Here is a 22,517-nt window from a genome sequence, read left to right as displayed (position 1 = left end):
ATAATACAAAGATGAACAGATTTGTTTTCATAAAATATTATATCACTTTGATTGCACAGAATATTTTTATTGGTGCTAGTAATTAGATGAGAGGAAGAGAAAAGGAGTAGACATAAGCAAAAATAACTTGAATTCAAATAACTGCCTTAGTCTTTAAGGGTCTGAGATGGCACAGAGGAGGATACTTGATAGTTTTTCCATATGGCTGAATTTCTGAATTTCTTAGCCAGAATTGCTGCTATTTTGCAGTCTTTTCTGTTTCATTTGGAATGTTGCCACTGATTTATTACTTGGCCATTCCTTAATATTATGAATTGTGAATTTCAAACAGTCTTTTCTTTTTTATTCCTTTCCAGTTATGAGAAAACCTATCATAAAGTCTGCGTTTGTGAGATAAAAGAAAAAAATATTGTTTGACAATATTTTTTGACTCAGCACACACACACAAATCTGGAAACTGGCATTTATTTCTTCCTATTCACCTACTTTGATTTCTACTTTCAATTTCTAAAAACGATTTTGGAAAACAGTTGATTCAATTCTCATATATTATTATTAATAAGACACCAGCTTCCATTTTCATTTTGTGATTCTGAGTAATTTTTCTGAGCCTTTTTCCATATCTCTAAAATGAAGACATTTTCTTTCCTGTTTACCTCATTGTGTTATTGCAATTATCTGTTAAACAAATCTTAATAAAACAATAATAAGCATTTAATGAGGGATTATGTGTCTATGCTGATTTAAATATTTGAAATGGCTTTTCACTTAACCTTCTTAAAGAGATAAACAATCTTATGTTTATCATTGTTTTATAGATGATGAAACTGAAACGCAAATGAGTTTTACACATCATAGCAGCTCTGCAATTTGAGACTGTACTTCTTCTATTAAATCATGCCATCTCTAAAATCAAATGAAATAAAGTGTGGTGAAAAAACTGTAAATTGTTACGTGATCTACAAATGAAAAAAGTTTTTTGATTATTTATTTTAAAAGGAAAATATTTGGCATTAAAATGGAATCTGAAACACAGACATATATGTTCTTACATAGTGGCTGCCACTCTCACATTCACTCTATAGCTCCTCAGGTCCCTGGATTGATACAATGGCCAGCAGCTTGATACAAAGGCAACTGGAGGGTTAGCATGGGGAATGTACTCTGGCTGTCACGTTTTCCACTGGGTGACTGAGAATTAACTGCATACACTTTCAAGTGGGAATAAACTTAGTTCACATCACAAATGCCCACATATAATACAAAAGCCAGAGAATCATTGCTGAGAGTTTTTTTCCCCATAGTTATTATTATCTGTATAATTTTCATTATACAGTGATATATGAAGTAGATATAGAAAAATTAGTATATAAAAACAGAACCAGAAATTTAGGAAAATTTATCTTCATTTCCTTCACCTACTCTTATTTTTTTCTTTATATATGCCCTATTAGACATTGTTTTATGAATATTATTTTTCTTATTTTAAAATGGGATAATATAGAACACTATATTTTATAATTCATTTTCTCAAGAGAATATGATGAGCTGTTTCAACATTATTTCAACATATATAGTAAAAATAAGTTTTAATGATTGCAAATATTTTATCATGTTAAAGCATCAAAATTTACTCAATTTATTATTTTGGGGGTATTTATATTGTTTCCAGTTTTACACAATTTATAATAATGGTGGTGTGAACACCTTTGAAGACAAATCTTCACACATATCTTTATTATTTAAAATAAATTTCTAGAAAGGGATTGCTGGTCTAAATGGTAACAATCTTTTTAATATTCATTACATGTTTTGCCCAACTTTTCTCCAGAAAGATCATGCAAATGTCTATTGTCACCAGCACTGTGGGAAAGCACCTTCGGCTTTGAACCTTGGATAACCCCTGTGTATCTTTATTCTCATCTATCTTCACCAATTTGCTAATCTCATTGTATTGATTTGAATTTTTTTTTGTAAAACAAATAGCCACTTTTACTCCTTTTATGTATTACTTGTCATAATCTGCCCCATTTCCATATGGGGTATTCATTTTTTTTGCTTATTAATTTATGTGCTTTAAAATAAATATTAAAAATATTATTTTTCATATATGTTTTTAATATTCCCCCAGTCATCAATTTTTTGTTTACATTACTTAGTTCATGGTACTTTATTGCATTATATACGTTTTAAAATTTTGTTGTAGCCATATAAAATTATCTTTTTGTGTTTTCAGCCATTGGTTTCATGCTTAGAAAAATCCTTCTCATATCATGATTAATCTCAATCATATATTTTATTCTAGTACCTATGCTCCCTCTATAATTTATCTAGCATTTTGCATGATAATGTATTACAAAATTGTCCTGCTTTCCCAACAGGAATAAGTGAATAATGCATTCTTTCACTGATTTGAAATACCACCTTGCACATACTACATTGTTATGTGTAGTATCTTCTGAAATTTTTTATTTATACAAGTTACCACTAATGAGAGTAAGAGCCTTAAAAGTAGAGAAGCATGAAGAGAAATAAAGGCATCTCCAACACATAAAACTAGATGCAATGGAATGCAAACATTAGATGATAGTGTGACAACAATGTTCAATGAGGACACATTTGAAGTTCTGAAATTTGTGATTTGAAAGAGGCCAGGGAATGGAGGATACATCTGAGTTTTCTCTGCTAACATTGGGGATGTTGTGTTTGCCTTGTTCCATTACCTCTCAGTGGCTTCCAAAATTGTGAGAAATATCTCCTGTAAGAAACTGATAATATTTGGATTCTCAAAGAGCTCTGGAGTAAGGCTCATGAACCAGCATTTTAACACACACCACAGGTAATTCTGGTGTTGGCAGGCCATGGAACTTGCTTTGAGAAAACAATCCCTTGGGTTAAAATACACACACACAAGTACAGCGGGGCCCAGAAGAAGGCCCTGGAGCAGTGTACCACAGAAGATCATATAATGAACTTGCTGCAGTGTGCAGGTGTGACAGGCAGAAAGGACCTGAGAGTGTCATGGAGGTTTTGAGCTTTGGGGTAACCACCTGGTGGTGTGCTGAGATTACATATGCCTGTCTCACAGATAATCTATTCCTAAAAATTACAGTAACAAAGTTTGCAAAGAATAAAGTAAAAAAAATGGATTCAAAGTTAATCATTTTGCTGGCTTTGTTGAGTATAAGAATATAGATGGAGTTTTATTTAGGACCCTGCAAACTGGGATTTCATGTAAGTATTAGCAGTAAAAAGAAAAAAAAGTAGTTGGGAAACAAGTAAAGACTTTGCAGACACCAGAATGGAAAATATCAAATCTGTGGAAAGTGTATGAGACATGGAAAAAGATTCCTTTTGGGAAAAAACTGGACAACTCAAGTGGCAAAGATCAGGTTATTTAAACCCTAGCAGACTGGCTGATGAATGAATAAGCATTAATAACCATTATGTTATCTTCTCTCTCTGAGAACTGCCTGACTTTGGGACTTTCTGTGCCTGTGACACGAGTACTACTGATACAATTTTTTTTGTTGTTAATTATGTTACTCTCTTCATATCACCTGTTTTCATTATTTAAACAATATTGTCCCAATAAAACGTGGTCAGAACCCTTGCCAAGGGGTGAGCCTGGGCTGCCAAATTGGTAAGGACTCCAGAGGAGAGATATGTAACAAATGTCTTAGAAAGTAACTCTGGTTAGTTATCCAGTCCATAATTAATTGGTAATCCAAGAATGAGTTTTTGAGATCAAATACTCAATAGTGTCTTCTGAAGGAAATGAATTAGTGTAGCTCTAACAATTAGGTTAATGTTCACATTTAAAGTCTAAAAGTTTAAAATATTACCAACGGACACATGCTTTAGGAACCCTTTCTCTTTGGGACTTAAAACTCAATATCAAACTGTTGATGAGCCCTGTGATAAAGTACTTTTTGATTTTTTAAAACTGAGAATTTTGTTTTCCTCACTTAAGGCACCTAACTAGTCAGCAGTTCTTTCAAATGAATATAAAACTAACTAATTGCTCTTTAATGCCAAACAATTTCCTCTTGCTGCTGAGGTTATAGCTACCATACTGGACTGTGTGGAGAATGTTCATTGCTTCATGGTCTGAAAAGCAGGATGCAGAATCACAAAACTATTGAATTGTAGTTCTGGCTCGGAAAGTGAGCCCCTCTATATATTTCAGTTATGCTCTAACTTGTTCTACCTTTATTCTTTCCTGGGGAAGGATGACTCTTGTGTAATTCTTTATTTTTAAAGGGGTCTTGTGAGAATTAATCAGACAGAATGTGTTTTGAAGGTGAAATTTGTGAAATATGAATTAGCTTATATAAAATTTCAGAATACATTTCAAGTGTATGTGACTTATTGGCTACTTGATGAATAGAGCTTACTGTGAGCTCTAGGTTTGGTTTCTAGACTTTGGGAATATCATACCTTCACTAGCATTTGATAACTGTTGGCTTGATTTTAACACTTTGCAGTGGAACCTGAAGAGACCAATCTCGTTCTGGTTTAGGCAGGAATGTCTACATTGAATTTGCCCTTGGCTTTCAATATATACACTCAATATCTTGTGAACTCAAAGGGAAGGGCATGACATGCTTTCATGTGAAGCCCACTATGGAATAAATTCTATCTTTTGTGTTCTGTTGTGTAGGAAAAAATGATGTTGTTGCATTAAGTTTAAATTTATTGTGTTCAGCAGAGTTGTAAGAACCTCACGTTATTGGTGAATACTTTAATATATGTTAAAATAGTTTACTGATCGCTTCACCAATAACTTAAAAGATACTTACCAGTAAATACAACCAACAGGGATATAAATAACTCTCAAAATAGTTCTCAAAACAACATGTCTATGTTATAGCAGCATCAGGCTTAAGAGAATAATCATGGCAGATACTGAAGTCAGTTTTTTTTTTTTATAAAATAGGACATTGTATTCTGAATTTTTATCTTTTTGAAGTTATCAAGTATTAGTTTCTCCCATTGTTTGCATTGGAAATTTCATTATTAATGAAATAGAGAAACATTTGACATCATATATGCTTCTTTGAATGTAACTGCAAATTTAAAAGACAACAGTAGACATTTAAAAATTGATATGTGCCCACATGAAAAAAAGCTTCAGGTTTATGTAAGTAAATTTTCAATAGATTGATTTACTTACCCCATAAACAAGTTCCCCTACCATCCCATTCCAGATTTTTGTGTCTGCATCTCTTGCTCCATATTTTCCATCAGGGACAATGGCAATTTTATACTTGATACCAATATGTTTTGCAATTTCAGATGCCAAATCTACACAGTATCCTTCATACTTGTCATTTCCTTCAAACATTTCATGATTTTTCTTGTACATAACATATGGGGATTCCTATAATGAGAGAAGTAGAACTGTAAGGGAGAAATTATAAAACATTCAAAAATTTTATGTAACTTTTCAGTTTCAGAATTTAACAAAATATTATATTTAGTATTAGTACACCCACTGATTTTGTGTGGCAAGAAATTGATAGTAAAACAGATGAATGTATAAATGTGCTTAGAAGTATATTAAGTTGCTTTACATTGGATACTAAAAATTAAATCTTTAAAATAATTTTCTCTTGAGTGATTATTACATACCTAGCACTGTGACTGTGATAGGAAAAATATACATTAATAATAGACTAGAGAAGCATAAATTATCATCTATGGCAATGAAATTACTATTTCCAAAGTATCTCATGACCTGAAGACTATTTAGGAGTCAGCTTCGTGTAATAAAAGACTCATTCAAAGTCACAGTTCTCCATATTCTGCATCTTATTTAGCCACATTCAACTGAGACTTTCTTTAGGAAAAGAGCTGTATCATTTTTCTTTGCTCTCTAGCATTTAGCAATATGCCTTTCTCAGAGCAGGCATTATTAGCAAGTTCAAAGAAGAAATGAATTAGTAGTTTTTAAGATTTTATATACTAATTTACATTAAATTGGCTTTCCTAAAATTGTCCTATATTTTGGCTTTAATTAAGGCTGTGTTCCATGAATTTTTATTCTATTATAAAATATGTTTCCAATGGAAGCTAATAATTTTTCCCCAATTGTGACAATCACACACTTCAAGTATATTCCCATTTAGTTTTGGAAGCAAGTAAGACAAAATAGCATGAAGAATTATTGTGAAAATCCTTATAAAATGAAAAAGATTACTGTTAACTTATAATAACTGAACAGTTTTCAGTACACATACACACACACACACACACACACCTCTAAACCAAACCATTTAAAGTCTGTGAAACTAAAGAGACATGTTAGCAAAAAAGCACTTGATTTTATAAATAAAACCTAATGGCATCAACTCAAGGATAGGCCTGGCGAACATGCAGTACATACAGAACTCTTGGTCACACTTCAGATTTTTTAATCATTTGCAGACAAGGAGTGACTACTTTTGACGACAGTGTCATTGAAGTAATGATTTATATTTTATAAAATTGTACTGTGACATTTAGTAATTTTAATACGAATCTTTTCTTTTCTCCCAGAAATCTGTACTTGGGAAAGTTGAACTTGCTCTTAAAACTCTGGATTAGAAGGTAATTTACTTTGTATTACATGGCAGTCTACGCTAATTCTGATTTTGTTTTTAAGTACTTTGTAAATGTAGAAACTATTTCTAAAAACTTAAAACTGTACGTTACATGATATATGATTTTCTCATAGAGATGCCTAAATAACTCTATTGTGGGAAATTGTATAGCATTGCTCCTTGTATTGTTTTCTTAAATCCTGCCTTAGGTAGACAAGGCCAAGTGACCCAGAAGTCTCTCACTTCTTCCTTGAATTTGATGAATATTCTAACACTGGACTTGGGTACAGAAAGTTTCTCCACCTACAAAATAAAGGCAGCTAACTGTCTCTTTAGATAGATGAAAATTATTTGTTAACTTACAGAAAACATTCTCCAAATATGAAGCATTTTGCAAATTATGAATGTGGTTATGAAAATTGGTGAGTTGTTGAAATGCATTGTGAATTTCTAAGCTATGCTATGGAATATTAGTAGTTAAAATGAACTAATCCTTTCATTTTTTCTTGAAATAGCTAATTAAAATATGGAAGAATATGTATAAAAAAGCAAGAATCACACACTTGCAAAATGCTTAACATTCTAATTGAAATGGCTGTTAGTATAACAAACTTGAGAGGTTTTCAAAAGGAATATTGCTAAGGTTCACATTTGGTACTAAGGTTGATAAATTCTAAAGTGTCTGAAATATTTGAACACATGAATTTTAGCCCTCAACTATGTATACTACCATATTAGCTTGTGTACAGAAGTTTCTCTAGCTAGTATTATCATCTAATTTGCAAAATCCCCTCTACATTATATAGTGAACAATTTGCTTCATTCAAAGCTGCATTTTTAGTATTTACTTAAACATTTGTTAAACACCCACTGTGTGCCAGGCAGCTTGCTGGGAACTAGGGGTACACAAATAAATAAAATATCCCCTTCGTTCTCTTGTGATTAAGGTTAAATTCTTTGTAATAAAGGTAAAGGAGTGAGAGTGGTGGGGGACAATAATAAAATATAGTAGTAAAAAATAATATTAGCCCTCACTTATTTAGTGCTTACTCTGTGTCAGGTACAGAGTTCTAAGTTCTTAATTGTTCTTTAATTGTGCTCTTTTATTTATTTTTCACACTGCCATTTTGAGGTAGGCATTTCCCATTTTGCAGATGGAAAATTTAAGCTTAAGCTTCAACAAATTGCTCAGTTTCACAGAACTAGCAGGAGTGAGAGTTGAACCTATATTTTGAAATATCTGGACATTTTTGAAGCTATTGTTGCATCTGTCAAAATATATGCAACCATTTGAGATTTCATATGATCTAACAAGCAAGGTGACAAGATTAAATAAATGAATTTCTATATTTTTAGTGAATGAAATTCTCTATATGAAATCTTGAGTAAACAATGTAGATAAAACCTTTCCATATTTCCTCATGGTGTCTGGTACTCAATAAATATAAGGCATTCAATAAATATAAAGATCTCCTGGTCTATCACTGCTTCCTAAATAAGAATATCATGGAAAAGTAATTGTATTAGAACTTCTTATTCAGATCTTCAAAAGGAAAGTAAATATTGACAAGTTCCAGGTCACCTCTTCTGAAACAGGTATGTGTATATATAAATACAAATTTATTTAGTGTTTTCATTTTTTTCAGTTTCCTTTTTGGATAGCAGGGGACCATCAGGTCTTTGTTTTCCTGACAAATGAACCAACAAAGGCTAGAGAAACCTTCAGCTTACTTAAGACGTTGATTAGAAATTTACCTAGGCTTTTTGCACAAACAAGGGCATGCATAATTGTTGATTCAGATATGGGTGCATGCAAGTTAAGAGAAATAAGGTGATCACACTCAGGAAGATGGAAGAACAAAGGGAGAGAATTGCTAGGCATTCCTTGCATGAAACCTTTCATAGTTGCTCAGCTCTTCCCAATTTCTTTGTGTCTCATTTTCCTTTTCTTTCACATCAAATCCAAATTAGCAGCAAATCCTCAACACTTTCCCAACCTCTTCATTTGCCCCATCCTGAATCTGATAATTTATCCACAAGTAGCCCTTCAAACACTGCATACTTGAGGAGATTCAATACAAAGTTTGGGGGCTACTACAGGTGAAGAAAATATCAAGTCTTTTCAATATAATAAAAAATGAGTTATAGCCAATCATTAAGGGGTATTTGTGGACCGTTTTTGATATGCAACCTTATGGAGCCCCAGGTGTTCAACTGTGAATAAAAATGGAATATAACCTACCATCTTTGTTATCAACTACTTTGTTCTGTGGGACGATAATTCCTTAGAAGTTATTTGAAATGCATTACTTCTTAGTGACTATGAGTTCATTACCACAATTTCCATAATGCATAGTGTTCTACATCTGCTCTGCAATTTCAGGAAAGAAATCAATCTCCGTTTAAAGCTACTACGTTAGGGCTTGCTTATGAAAATGTTTGTGTAAATGAATTAAGATGACTTTCAATCAATAAAGTATCATTTTGCTATTGAGGAAATTCTTGTTTGTATTTAGCAAAAGTAAAACTGTTGAAGTATATATATTTATTAGAAAAGCTTTAAGATTTTCTAAACATCACAAATATAATCATTAAAATTGCTACTTGAAAACAGTTAAAATAATAAAATCAGTAGCATCAACAGAAGTTATTTGCTATGTGGATATTTGTTTTTCTCCGAAGATCTTAATGTAGATAATTTATCCCATGTGTAAAATTCTTAAAAGTGAATATTAAAATGTTATTATTCAATACATAACAAATGAGTAAATTTAATGGTGGCACAGTTTTAAACTTATTAAAAATAATTTATTTAAAAACATTGAGTTATAAGCTCTTTGGAGGCAGGTGTATGTATGGGGAAGATTAATATCTGGTACAAGGAAGAAAATAAAAATATCTGTATTTTCTGTATCAATATATACATATATGTATATATAAATATGCATGTGTATATTGTATACACACATTCATGTATAGTGCATTTACAAAATTCTACATAGAGAAGATAAAATATCAAACCACTCATAAAAAGTATAAAAAATATTCCTGGAAGGACTAAGTGGTATAAGTAAAATTGCTTTAAGGTTTATAATGTAATTCTGAGTCTACGGTGAATAAATTTGGATTTTGTGGAAAAATTTCTAAAAGGATTGTTATGTTCCTATGATGGCAAGAAATACATTCTTAATTTAGTAATGCATCTTCAGCCTCTTTTACCTTCAGTGGTAAAGATATGGGGAAAAATGGGCTTAGCTGAAATATAACTGCATCATCTCTCCTTTTCCAGAGAGTTCAGCCAAAGAAAGTAGTGAGATTACAGAAAAAATCACCACTACGACGTCTACTGCAAACTGCCTTTTCCTCAATTGCTGCAATTACCCAAACCACATGGCACAGATTTGGCTTCCTTAGGTTGTTTATTTTGAATGTAAAATGTTAAATCAGTATGGTCACAATCTCGTAAATTTTACAAATTTTATAAAATTTTTAGTCACTAAGACTTAAAGAGAAAAAATGATGAGCATCTGAATCTAAAACTTTAGACCTTTCAACTTTGTAGTCATGATTCTCATGTGATGATATTTTCGATTTTACTTTTATTTAGAATTAGTTAAGTTATATTCAGTATGACTATATTCAGGAAGAATACATTAGTCATTAAAATGAAGATCACATGTAGATATAAAACAAATAGATTTCAGAAATTCAAAAAGCTAAAGACACTTTTTATTTAAGAATGATATCTACTATACTTATTTATCATGTTTCTTGTCTGCTTTCTCTCACTAGAATGAAAGTTCAATTGAGAGTGTAGGATTTTTGTCTGTTTTGTTGGCTATCATATCCCCGGGCTTATAACTGTGCCTAGCAAATAGCAGACGCTTAATAAATATTTATGAATGAATAAATGAATTTCTCAATCAACTTTATTTAACAATACCATATACTATTACAGTGTATCAACATGTAAATAACAATATACACAAAGAAAAAACAAATGGGAGAACAGCAAGGCCATATCAATTTCGATCAAAATGAGTGAGTTCCAGTGCCACAACACTCTCAGCCTTCTTTTGTGCCTAGATATCTGTCTTGCACATAGTGTAATGTCTAACCAATTCCATTGCTGTTGGAAGCTTTCAACTGAATTTGAGGGGTTATTATATACTGGTGCCAATATCTCATTCATTTATAAGGAAGAATATTTCTTTCAAAATGAATGAGATGATGGAGATGTCATAGGTCCTGGAATACCATTTTCAACAAAAGCAAATACAAGGAAGGATTCTAGCATTTTTTTTTTTTTTTTTGAATTATTGAAGTTGCAAAGGTCAGAGGCATTATTTATATGGAGACTACATTTTTATACAAAAGACATATACTAGTATTGCACTATTTTGATTGCAAATATATTGGTGATATCACTGTCAAAGAACAGATAACCTTACAGAATAGTCGTTATGTATATAGGAAACAATTGGATTCTTCAGTAATTTTTACTTTTTTTTGACAGCATGCTTCCTGAAAAATAGCCATGCTTGAAAAACTAATTCAATATTTTGGTTTTAAGAATTATATCTCCAGCTCCTTTAATAACAGAAAAAAAGGAAATTCTCTACATTATATCTATAATGCACATTAAAACACTTTATTTCACATATAACAGGCAAAATTTCAAAAATCTTTAAAGAAAACAACTATGTGTATTCAGAAAAGAAGGACGCAAATTCACAGATATTTACTTTTAGAAAATCTATGCTTGGAATTAGAAGTATTATAATTCCATCATTTACATACAATGACCTCATTTCCAGATATGGGAATGGATACATCAGAATTAAGCAACTCTTTTTCAACATCTATTTTCTTGAAAAAGATGAGGATTAATTCTTCTTTTGTTCTAGTATCTCAGGTAAGTCACAGAACTTAAAAACTTTTTTTTTCTGGTAGTCCAGAGTTGGTCATCCAAGAAGAATCCCACATGAAAAATTAGCTTAAATTTACTACACAGGAGAACAAGACTTGAGCTTTAGTTAGGAATGGTCGAACAGCGTGGAGCTCATTTCTTTCTTGATCAATTTCTTAAAATAGGATTCTTCATCAGAGGCTGAAAAGAGGAGGACTGAACTGAAGTATGACTTTCCATTACTGTCTTTTTTAGGAATGTACATATATATATATGTATATTATATATATACATACATATATATATTTAAGTCCCATGCAAATATTACACAATTAAGTTAGAAGATATGTATTTTGCATTCTTACACAAAAACTGCCGTTGGTTGGTTTGCATTCTAAAATTATAAACTTCCAACTAAGTCTTGGCAGATTAACATTAAGTTGCTAGCTGGTGATGCAACACTGATAAAATTAACTGCAACATTATGAAAGCTTTTCTCTGGCATTTTCATGCTTTGACCTCCATGTCAAAATTTTGGAAATAATTTGACATTACTAAAAGCATAAAATTAAAATTACACAAGCTAAAAACTAAATTACATAAAATACTTCCACTTTATTTAGAGTAAGGGCTTCAAAAGTAGTTAAAAATATGTTCTGCCTAACGAGACAGTGAGCTGAGGATATATAACTTTAAATTAGATAGAAAAGGTTACCGATTGTTGATCTCCTTTGACTAGCATTGACTCTAAAAAGCAAGTTTGAATTTAGAAGAGAAAAATATGAAGCATCATATTATTTAAAAGATAAGTTCACGAGAATCTCTTTGAAAAAGCAGCCTTAAAATTTAGAGTATTTTTCATTTTATGATGTGACCGAATGAATATCATTTTTCTTAATTCCTAGGAGAATTCCAATACAGTTTATTGTGTATTTGTCACAGGTCAATGAGAAAAATAATCGGTATAAAAACCCCTTTATACATTAAAAATAAATATAAAATAAATTTATTTCTAAAGCATAGTTGTGTAAAACATACTCATTAAAATCTTCACATTCATATCTCCACTATTATAAACAGACAATGCAAATCATTATTAAATGAATAAACTACCTGAAAATTATAATTTTAAACACTATTAACTATTATTACATTGGTGTTTTAAAAACATAATAACAACAATGATATGATGTTTACTACTGGATATTTTTATGTGATTAGTTGTTGATCTTTTTCATGTTTATTCTTTTGTCCTTTGAAATCTTAGCATTTCATACATTTCCAACTAGAGAGCTTCAATTTTTAACATCTGAGCATTTTTCCAAGAACAACAATGCAACAAAAGATAATACAAATAAAAGTACTAAATGTACTCAAAAAGTTCAAGACAAACTTATTCAAAGCCTCGATAGACTTTTGTGGATCAGAACACCCATGCCACCATCACTAAGATGCAGCTTTCATCCTCCCTGTTCACTGTAGCTGGGGAATTAAAATTACCTGTGGACAAAATGGAACATCATAAAGCACAGACCAAAACTTACCATAATAGTGGTTACAACGACTGTTCTGTTCTCAATAGCTGCTGTGTCATTGCCAAGAGTGGGCATATCTTGAATTAAGACTAATTTATCCATATCATTCCAGTACCCAACCTGCCAAATACAGAAAATTCTTGAAAACACATTTTAGAAGAGTTTTCTTTAGTTCTTATCAGAGCAATGAGAGGTATTAATAAGTAAGCAAACAAAACAAATTTATAAAGCACACAGTAATGTGTTTGGAAGTTTTCTTAATTGATAATGAGCCAGTTTTCCTGATGTTTATGATACTGCCTAGTTATACATTTGACAACTTTGCAATTTACAATCATGGAGTAGCCAAGACATTGGGAATGGATAGGTTCAAAAAAGAAGGTGGATACAGATGGAATACCATTTGTGTTGATCCTCTTGTAGTGAGATTGATTGATTGGCACCTTCTGTAATTAATTTACATGATTTGATCAATAATGTTACAGGTTTTATGGTAAAGGGAATAGTCAGATTTACATAGGGTATACATACAAGATGTTTTCAAGAAAAAAGACTTGTGTATTTTTAAAGCAATATAGAAATAGTTTTTGGTTTCACATAACCTAGCCACTAGTCTCACCATTTTTAAATGCTAAATACATCAGATGTTAATATTAATGATTATTTAATATTTTCACTTTTGAAATTTTTAAATTTTTTCATTTTAAATCCTTATATTACTTCTCATTTAGATGTGGAACAAACTCCTTTCCATAAAATATATGAAGTAATTAGTTAAACACTTTACAATGTAACTAAGTGGGGTCCTAAAGGAAATTTAAGGTCCTTTTTATCATGCAGACCATTAAGTAATACTAATGGCTACCATTTCTTGCCTGCTTGCTCTCTGGCAGACACTATAATGAATGCTGTTTAAAAAATATATGCATCTTAAAGTTTATACAATTTATAAAGTTTAGCAAATGTAAAGGTAGGTGCAATTACAAATCCATATACTTTACTATTATGCTACGTAAACTCCCAAAATGGGTGTTCGTTTAATGCTTGCCAAACTTCTTTCTTGAATTTCTGGATGCAATTGATAAAACTCATATTTCCAATAAAATATATGTAATTGCTCACTGGTCTGTAATCGCTATTTGTCCCAATATGTTTTGAAAGTCTCTCTTGCTTCCTCCAAGTTCTTAACTGTCATGTTTGTATTTGTGAACATTTTAAAATAAAGTAAGCATTAGCATATCAGAAAGAGACACTATATTATTCACAAATTTCAATAACAGAATAGACATAAAAAAGAATTTTCATTAATATGGTTTGCTATATTGCTTAGTTTGATCCAAAATTATGAGTATAAATCAATTCAGCAATTATTTTCAATTGCCCATATGAATTTATTTATAGCTAACACTTATTTAATAAGTCAGTGAAAAATTTAATTAAAACAAAACAAGTATGACTTTGAGACCTATCCTCTCTTCAATTCCTACATGTACTTAAAAAATAACTTAAAAAACATAGTTGCTTCCTGTTAGTTTTCCTTTCCACATGACAGTTATACAACATAAAAATAGGTTTCACAGTTTACTACTCCGTTAAGATGCAGCCACCTTCCAGATCTCAGCAGCCCATTTTCTGGGAAAGCAATTTTTCTTTATTAATGAGTTCCCATAACAGAAAAACTACAGATCTGGGACACATTCTGGAGAGTCTTCGGATGTTGACAAGACCTTCACATTTTGCAGTTAAGAACAACCTGTGGGTTCAGGACTATCTCCCCCCACCCAAAGATAAATGATTTAGAAGTACTGGCAAATTAAAATAATAAGCAAAATTTTACCCAGCTGTATCTATTTGCCTTATATCTACTTGAAATTCTGGTGAAAAAGAAAACCATGGTTTGTGATATGGAGCCATGGTTTGTGCATAGATCTCATGTGGGTCATGGACTTTTTGGGAAGTAGGACAGTATGGGGTGAACAGTGATATAAGGGTCACTTCTTAAAGAAAGGAATATTAAAGTTTGTACCTAGAACTTCATATGAGATAGAGTTTTTCTCGCTAATTTTTCACAACATTTTATAATTTACTAGGGACACTTCCCATGCCTGATCTCATTTAATTAGACAGGGAAAGCGGCACTTTTTTCCTAGAGACAGAAACTCGGTGAAAAATAGTTTTGTAATGTTAAAGCAAAAATATGGAAGCATTTAAATTGCTAAACTGGCAGGAAATGTCAGGGAAGTATTTGTCTTCTTTGGATTCCTAAATGTGAATTGTGCACAAATATAACCATAATATAATATATGAGTAAATATCTCCATATTTATGGTGGACTTTGCCTGCAATGTAGGGATTGTGTAGAGATTGAGGGGCTATGAGAAGCCTCTGTTCTACTCAAAGTTCGTTCTTGGGAGAGCTGATTTGACCAGACCTGTCCTGAAAGATATGGCTTAATTCTCATACTAACCCTCAAGGGAAAAGTTATGGGTCCTGGGACTGATAATATTTTGTAGCAGTTAAGAGAATAGCTTTGAAGCTAGATGAGCCTTAGTCTCCACCCCAGCTCCATCTCTTTCTAGTTTAACATCCCTAAGCAGGTTACTTAGTTTCTCTGAGCCTTACTTTTCTCTTCTATAAAATGAGAAAAATACATCTTACTTTCAGGTTGCTGTAAGGATTAAATATTTAAACGCACATCAATTTCCCTTTACTGTGTCTGGTGTATAACCTGCTCTCAATAAATACAATTTTTATGATTAAGAATTCCTGAAACCGTGCAAGCCTGGTTTTAGAGCATTCTTGAGAGATCACTGGAATGGCAAGAAGATTCCACCATACTTAGGAGCTGAGACTTCAGAAAGAGCTTTGTGGCTTCTGCTTAATGAGACTCTCACTCAGTTTCCCTGTTACGGAAGTCAGACAGACTGATGGGTTAACTCTCTGATCTATTTTCAAAGACAGCTCTCTTACTGGCAAGTGTTCAATTTAAAAGAATGGTTGCTCGCTTTTCAGACGTATTGCCAAGTCTCACCAGCAGAGTGTTTCTCATGGTAGTTAATTTTTAAGTTTAATATTCCTGACAGAGTGCCCAAGAAAAACAAAGATGGATGAGTCTACACCATTTCACACTTCATATTTCTTTTTAAGAGTCTTAGACAAATGTCAGCTGAGTGTGAAGATGTACTGTTCATCACTTTTCCAACTTATTCTTTAACTTTCTCCTCTAAAAACCTTAATTTTTGTTACCATCATTTTTCAATAGGCCATGAAAAGATTCAGTGCTGTAAATAGCCCACTTGATGTTACCACTAGTTACCACCAGCTTCCTTTTTCCATTATTCTTTCTTTTATAAAGAGATCATTTTACTTTTTGTACTTACTGTTTTGTGAAATATGGAATTGTCTTTTGCATTTTAGAAAGGTTCTACTTAAATGGCTAATTTTGCAGAGTCTGGTTTGTGGTAGGCTGGTCACCAGTTAGCCAATGTTTTTAAGGGCTTATGGAATATTCTGTCTGCTCCACAGCTAGCAGAGGGACTTTGCTTAGAATGGGATTCTTTCTTTCTTGTTGCTGGCTGTGTGCTGACAGAGTGGGTAAAATTGGTGTTTACATGGGACCTCCTAAATTTCTTCTTGGGAGCATGTCAGTTCCTTTCTTCGGGTAGTACCCTTAAAAGAGCCCATCATACAGCTTGGCTTTCAAGCTGTTATTCCATCTCCTGCCCTTACCTGATCTGGATCAAATAGGCTCCTGCCTACCCTGTATTAGCTGGCAGCCTGCACTAAAGGAGATGCCACTAAAAGGCTGAAAAGCTAGAGATGGTTTGCAAGGAAGCTCCAAATCTCTCCTCACACATATGCAGAAGCACATGCTATGACAGACTGGAGCAAAACACATCTTGGAAAGACTTTGCCATCTTCCATGTATGACTTTAATTATCCTGCCTCCAGCCTGTCCTTGGGTTCTTGCCTCTACCATTTCTACCTATCCAAACTAAATTCATGACTAACTTTATATCTCCCCCATGCAGCCTTCTTTGATTTCTTCCAGCTGGAAGTCATCTCTTCCTCTTTAGACTTTCCACATGCTTTCTCTTTAACTGTCGTATGGAACTTACTATATTCTATGCTACTATAGTCTATGCTACTAGAAAATAAACTCCTTTAGAGCAGAGTCTACTCAGGCAGGGTACTGGGTAGAAAGGTTCTGGAGTCAGACATATCTGAAATAAAAATCTTTGGTTTTTCACTTGTAGGCCTTAGACAAGTAACCATAGCCTATTGCACTGTAACTTTCTCACTAGAAAAAGGGAGATAATAGTACTCCGTTACAGGCTTATTGTGAGGATTAAATTACACCAAGTCCAGTGGTTGGGACATAGCAGGCATTTCATGAATTGTAACTATCATTATTATACTAACAAAGGAAAGTATATTTGGGAAAGTTTTTTTAAACAGCCAAGTGTTGAAACAAATAGAGTTTTTAGATAAGGTAAGTTGAGCATGTCTTTCCTTGAGCATCCTAGCTAATGCTAGAGAAAAGAATGTTAAAAGATTATATGTGTTAAGTATAAAATGTTTATAGCCAATTACTGTGGTGGAATTATATTGTTCTATTATATAAAGTACTTTTTGGACATTGGGAAAACTATGCTTAGTCACATCATAAGAAGACTCGCAGAGTTACCTTCTGAATCCAAAAGTCTTTCATCAGCAGCTTCCTGAACAACCTCCCTGGTTCCTCAGTTGATGTTCTTAGGTGTTTCTCTCCCTCTTCAAGCTAACAATAATCTTAACAATATTATCTTCCATCTCCTCTTTTCTTTGCTCATTTGAATGTTTACTTGCTTACTTCAGGAACATTTAGCCTGTTCTAAATATGCCCATCCATTAGAAGTAGTCTTCTTTGTTCTCTCTTTAATAGTTTCATAAATGACTACATGCAAGTGAGTAAGTCTTTTACCTACATTGTGTGTTTTCCTGAAGAGTACATTATGGGTTCTGTGGGATTTTTTTGCTAAGCCTTTAAAAAAATTGCTTCTATTTTGGATAAAGGATATAAACAGCATGTAAATTAGTTCATTTCAGCTTTGGTACACCACTAAATATCAGTCATAGGACACAAGAATTTATTTCAGCATGAATTATCAAGAAAGTATTATTTGTAAGCGCAGTTGACCCTTAATCAACACAGGTTTGAACTGCTCAGGTCCACTTTTACAGGGATTCTTTTCATAGTAAATATTACAGTACTATACGATCTGTGGTTGGTTGAATCCTCGGATGTGGAACAGCAGCTATGGAGGAACCACATATATGGAGGGCCCACTAAAATTTAGACCTGGATTTTTGACTGCGTGGAGGGTCAGAGACCCTAGCTCCCACTTTGTTCAAGGGTCAACCATATTTACAATTTTAAAAAAATGTAGACTATTCAGCTACCTTTTACCTATAAGGCTTTAAAAATGTCAAATGAAAACTAAGAAAACAGTAGAAGTGTGGCTCACCTTTCTAGGTCCTGTGCTCTTTAGCTCAAACACATCCATTGTGTAATTGACCCTACGTCCATAGTGGTCAAACTGAACATTCCCTGTCAGCCCTTGAATTTGAACCTATGAATAAAAAAGAAAATCCACACATGTAATCACTTGCCATTTTAATTACAGAAATCTTGACTCATCTGCTAGGCTTATGACTACACATGGGTATGGAACTATAAATTATAAGCAACTCGCTAAAAAACCACGGGGTATTTGAGCTACTGGGATAGAACCTGAAAGAGGAATATCAAAGTAATATATAATATGTTATGTATTTGGAAGATGAACATGTTTTATTTATTTTTTATTATGAAGTTCCCATTGTAACTAACAGAATACTTCCTTGATATTGAAATATTGTTTATAGGAATGGAAATATGGTTTGTTTTATAGTTACTTTTCTGTTTTATCTGCATATCCACATAACAGATTAAATAGCCCCGATAACCACATCATATCATATTTCTCCTTGCTAATATTAAAATTAAGATATAAGAAATCCAGAAGGACTCGGGGCAAGATGGCAGAAGAGTAAGAAGCGGAGATCACCTTCCTTCCCACAAGTACATCAGAAATACATCTACACGTGGAACTGCTCCTACAGAACACCCACTGAACGCTGGCAGAAGACGTCAGACCTCCCAAAAGGCAAGAAAATCCCCACATACTTGGGTAGGGCAAAAGAAAAAAGAAATAACAGAGACAAAAGAATAGGGACGGGACCTGCACCAGTGGGAGGGAGCCGTGAAGGAGGAAAGGTTTCCACACATTAGGAAGCCCCATCGCTGGCGGAGACTGCGGGTGGCAGAGGAGGGAAGCTTCAGAGCCACGGAGGACAGCGCTGCCACAGGGGTGTGGAGGGCAAAGTGGAGAGATTCCCGCACAGAGGATCGGTGCTGAGCAGCACTCACCAGCCCGAGAGGCTTGTCTGCTCACCCGCCGGGGCGGGCGGGGGCTGGGAGCTGAGGCTCGGGCTTCGGTCGGATCGCAGGGAGAGAACTGGGGTTGGCGGTGTGAACACAGCCTGAAGGGGTTAGCGCACCACAGTTAGCTGGGAGGGAGTCTTGGAAAAAGTCTGCAGCTGCGGAAGAGGCAAGAGACATTTTCTTGCCTCTTTGTTTCGCGGCGCGCAAGGAGAGGGGATTCAGAGCACCGCCTAAATGAACTCCAGAGATGGGTGCAAGCCACGGCTATCAGCGCGGACCCCAGAGATGGGCATGAGACACTAAGGCTGCTGCCACCACCACCAAAAAGCCTGTGTGCGAGCACAGGTCACTCTCCACACCGCCCCTCCTGGGAGCCGGTGCAGCCCGCCACGGTCAGGCTCCTGTGATCTGGGGACAACTTCCCCAGGAGAATGCACGGTGCACCTCAGGCTGGTGCAACGTCACGCCGGCCTCTGCCGCCGCAGGCTCGCCCCACATCCGTATCCTTCCCTCCCCGTTGCCTGAGTGAGCCAGAGCCCCCAAAGCAGCTGCTCCTTTAACCCCGTTCTGTCTGGGCGGGGAACAGACGCCCTCAGGCGACCTACACGTAGAGGCGGGTCCAAATCCAAAGCTGAACCCCGGGAGCTGTGCGAACAAAGAAGAGAAAGGGAAATCTCTCCCAGCAGCCTCAGAAGCAGTGGATTAAAACTCCACAAACAACTTGATGTGCCTGCAACTGTTGAATACCTGAATAGACAATGAATCATCCCAAATTCAGGAGGTGGACTTTGGGAGCAGGATATATTAATTTTTCCCCTTTTCCTTTTTTTGTGAGTGTATATGTATATGCTTCTGGGTGAGATTTTGTCTGTATAGCTTTGCTTTAAAATAGCTTTATTTTATTTTATCCTCTTTCTTTCTTTCTTTCTATTTATTCTCCCTTTTACTCTGAGCCATGTGAATGAAAGGCTCTTGGTGCTCCAGCCAGGCATCAGGGCTGTGCCTCTGAGGTGGGAGAGCCAACTTCAGGACACTGGTCCACAAGAGACCTACCAGCTCCACGTAATACCAAACGGCGAAAATCTCTCAGAGAGCTCCATCTCAACATCAAGACCCAGCTTCACTCAACGACCAGCCAGCTACAGTGCTGGACACCCTATGCCAAACAACTAGCAAGACAGTAACACAGCCCCATCCATTAGCAGAGAGGCTGCCTAAAATCATAATAAGGCCACAGACACCCCAAAACACACCAGCAGACCTGGATGTGCCCACCAGAAAGACAAGATCCAGCCTCATCCACCAGAACACAGACACTAGTCCCCTCCACCAGGAAGCCTACACAACCCACTGAACCAACCTTAGCCACTGGGGACAGACACCAAAAACAACAGGAACTACGAACCTGCAGCCTGTGAAAAGGAGACCCCAAATACAGTAAGATAAGCAAAATGAGAAGACAGAAAAACACACAGCAGATTAAGGAGCAGGGTCAAAACACACCAGACCTAACAAATGAAGAGGAAATAGGCAGTCTACCTGAAATAGAATTCAGAATAATGATAGTAAGGATGATCCCAAATCTTGGAAATAGAATAGACAAAATGCAAGAAACATTTAACAAGGACGTAGAAGAACTAAAAAGGAACCAAGCAATGATGAAAAACAAATAAATGAAATTAAAAATACCCTAGACAGGATCAATAGCAGAATAACTGAGGCAGAAGAACGGATAAGTGACATGGAAGATAAAATGGTGGAAATAACTACTGCAGAGCAGAATAAAGAAAAAAGAATGAAAAGAACTGAGGACAGTCTCAGAGACCTCTGGGACAACATTAAACGCACCAACATTCGAATTATAAGGGTCCCAGAAGAAGAAGAGAAAGAGAAAGGGACTGAGAAAATATTTGAAGAGATTATAGTTGAAAACTTCCCTAATATGGGAAAGGAAATAGTTAATCAAGTCCTGGAAGCACAGAGAGTCCCATACAGGATAAACCCAAGGAGAAACACGCCAAGACACATATTAATCAAACTATCCAAAATTAAATATAAAGAAAACATATTAAAAGCAGGAAGGGAAAAACAAGAAATAACACACAAGGGAATCCCCATAAGGTTAACAGCTGATCTTTCAGCAGAAACTCTGCAAACCAGAAGGGAGTGGCAGGATATACTTAAAGTGATGAAGGAGAAAAACGTACAACCAAGGTTACTCTACCCAGCAAGGATCTCATTCAGATTTGATGGAGAAACTAAAACCTTTACAGACAAGCAAAAGCTGAGAGAGTTCAGCATCACCAAACCAGCTTTACAACAAATGCTAAAGGAACTTCTCTAGGCAAGAAACACAAGAGAAGGAAAACACCTACAATAACAAACCCAAAACATTTAAGAAAATGGGAATAGGAACATACATATCAATAACTACCTTAAATGTAAATGGATTAAATGCTCCCACCAAAAGACACAGACTGGCTGAATGGATACAAAAACAAGACCCATATATATGCTGTCTACAAGAGACCCACTTCAGACCTAGAGACACATACAGACTGAAAGTGAGGGGATGGAAAAAGATATTCCATGCAAATGGAAATCAAAAGAAAGCTGGAGGAGCAATTCTCATATCAGACAAAATAGACTTTAAAATAAAGACTATTGCAAGAGACAAAGAAGGACACTATATAATGATCAAGGGATCAATCCAAGAGGAAGGTATAACAATTGTAAATATTTATGCATCCAACATAGGAGCACCTCAATACATAAGGCAAATACTAACAGCCATAAAAGGCGAAATCGACAGCAACACAATCATAGTAGGGGACTTTAACACCCCACTTTCACCAATGGACAGATCATCCAAAATGAAAATAAATAAGGAAACACAAGCTTTAAATGATACATTAAACAAGATGGACTTAATTGATATTTATAGGACATTCCACCCAAAAACAACAGAATACACATTTTTCTCAAGTGCTCATGGAACATTCTCCAGGATAGATCATATCTTG

The 22,517-nt window shown here is 34.5% G+C and overlaps 1 protein-coding gene across 10 annotated transcripts in view; it reads right to left on the bottom strand.

Moving 5' to 3' along the window:
- Positions 1-22,517, bottom strand: part of GRIA4 (glutamate ionotropic receptor AMPA type subunit 4) — a 551,958-nt gene that overhangs the window by 72,049 nt on the left and 457,392 nt on the right. For 9 of the 10 annotated variants that reach the window (XR_014231116.1, XM_082339906.1, XM_082339902.1 and 6 more), the window contains 3 exons: positions 18,536-18,640; positions 13,038-13,148; positions 5,177-5,383 (listed from right to left, as the gene is read on the bottom strand). Coding sequence is in view for 9 of the 10 variants with exons in the window: in XM_082339906.1 (XP_082196032.1) it covers positions 5,177-5,383; positions 13,038-13,148; positions 18,536-18,640 (423 nt within the window). In the remaining variant the exon portion in view is untranslated. Of the gene's footprint in view, positions 1-5,176; positions 5,384-10,495; positions 11,695-13,037; positions 13,149-18,535; positions 18,641-22,517 lie in introns of those variants that run through there. The other variant, XM_082339903.1, reaches the window with a different exon arrangement.

The sequence above is a fragment of the Balaenoptera borealis genome, assembly GCF_965194805.1.
Source record: "Balaenoptera borealis genome assembly, chromosome: 11".
In the NCBI taxonomy this organism is placed as follows: Eukaryota; Metazoa; Chordata; class Mammalia; order Artiodactyla; family Balaenopteridae; genus Balaenoptera; species Balaenoptera borealis.
Note: the sequence above shows the minus strand (reverse complement) of the source record. Positions and strands in the feature narration are given on the sequence as shown.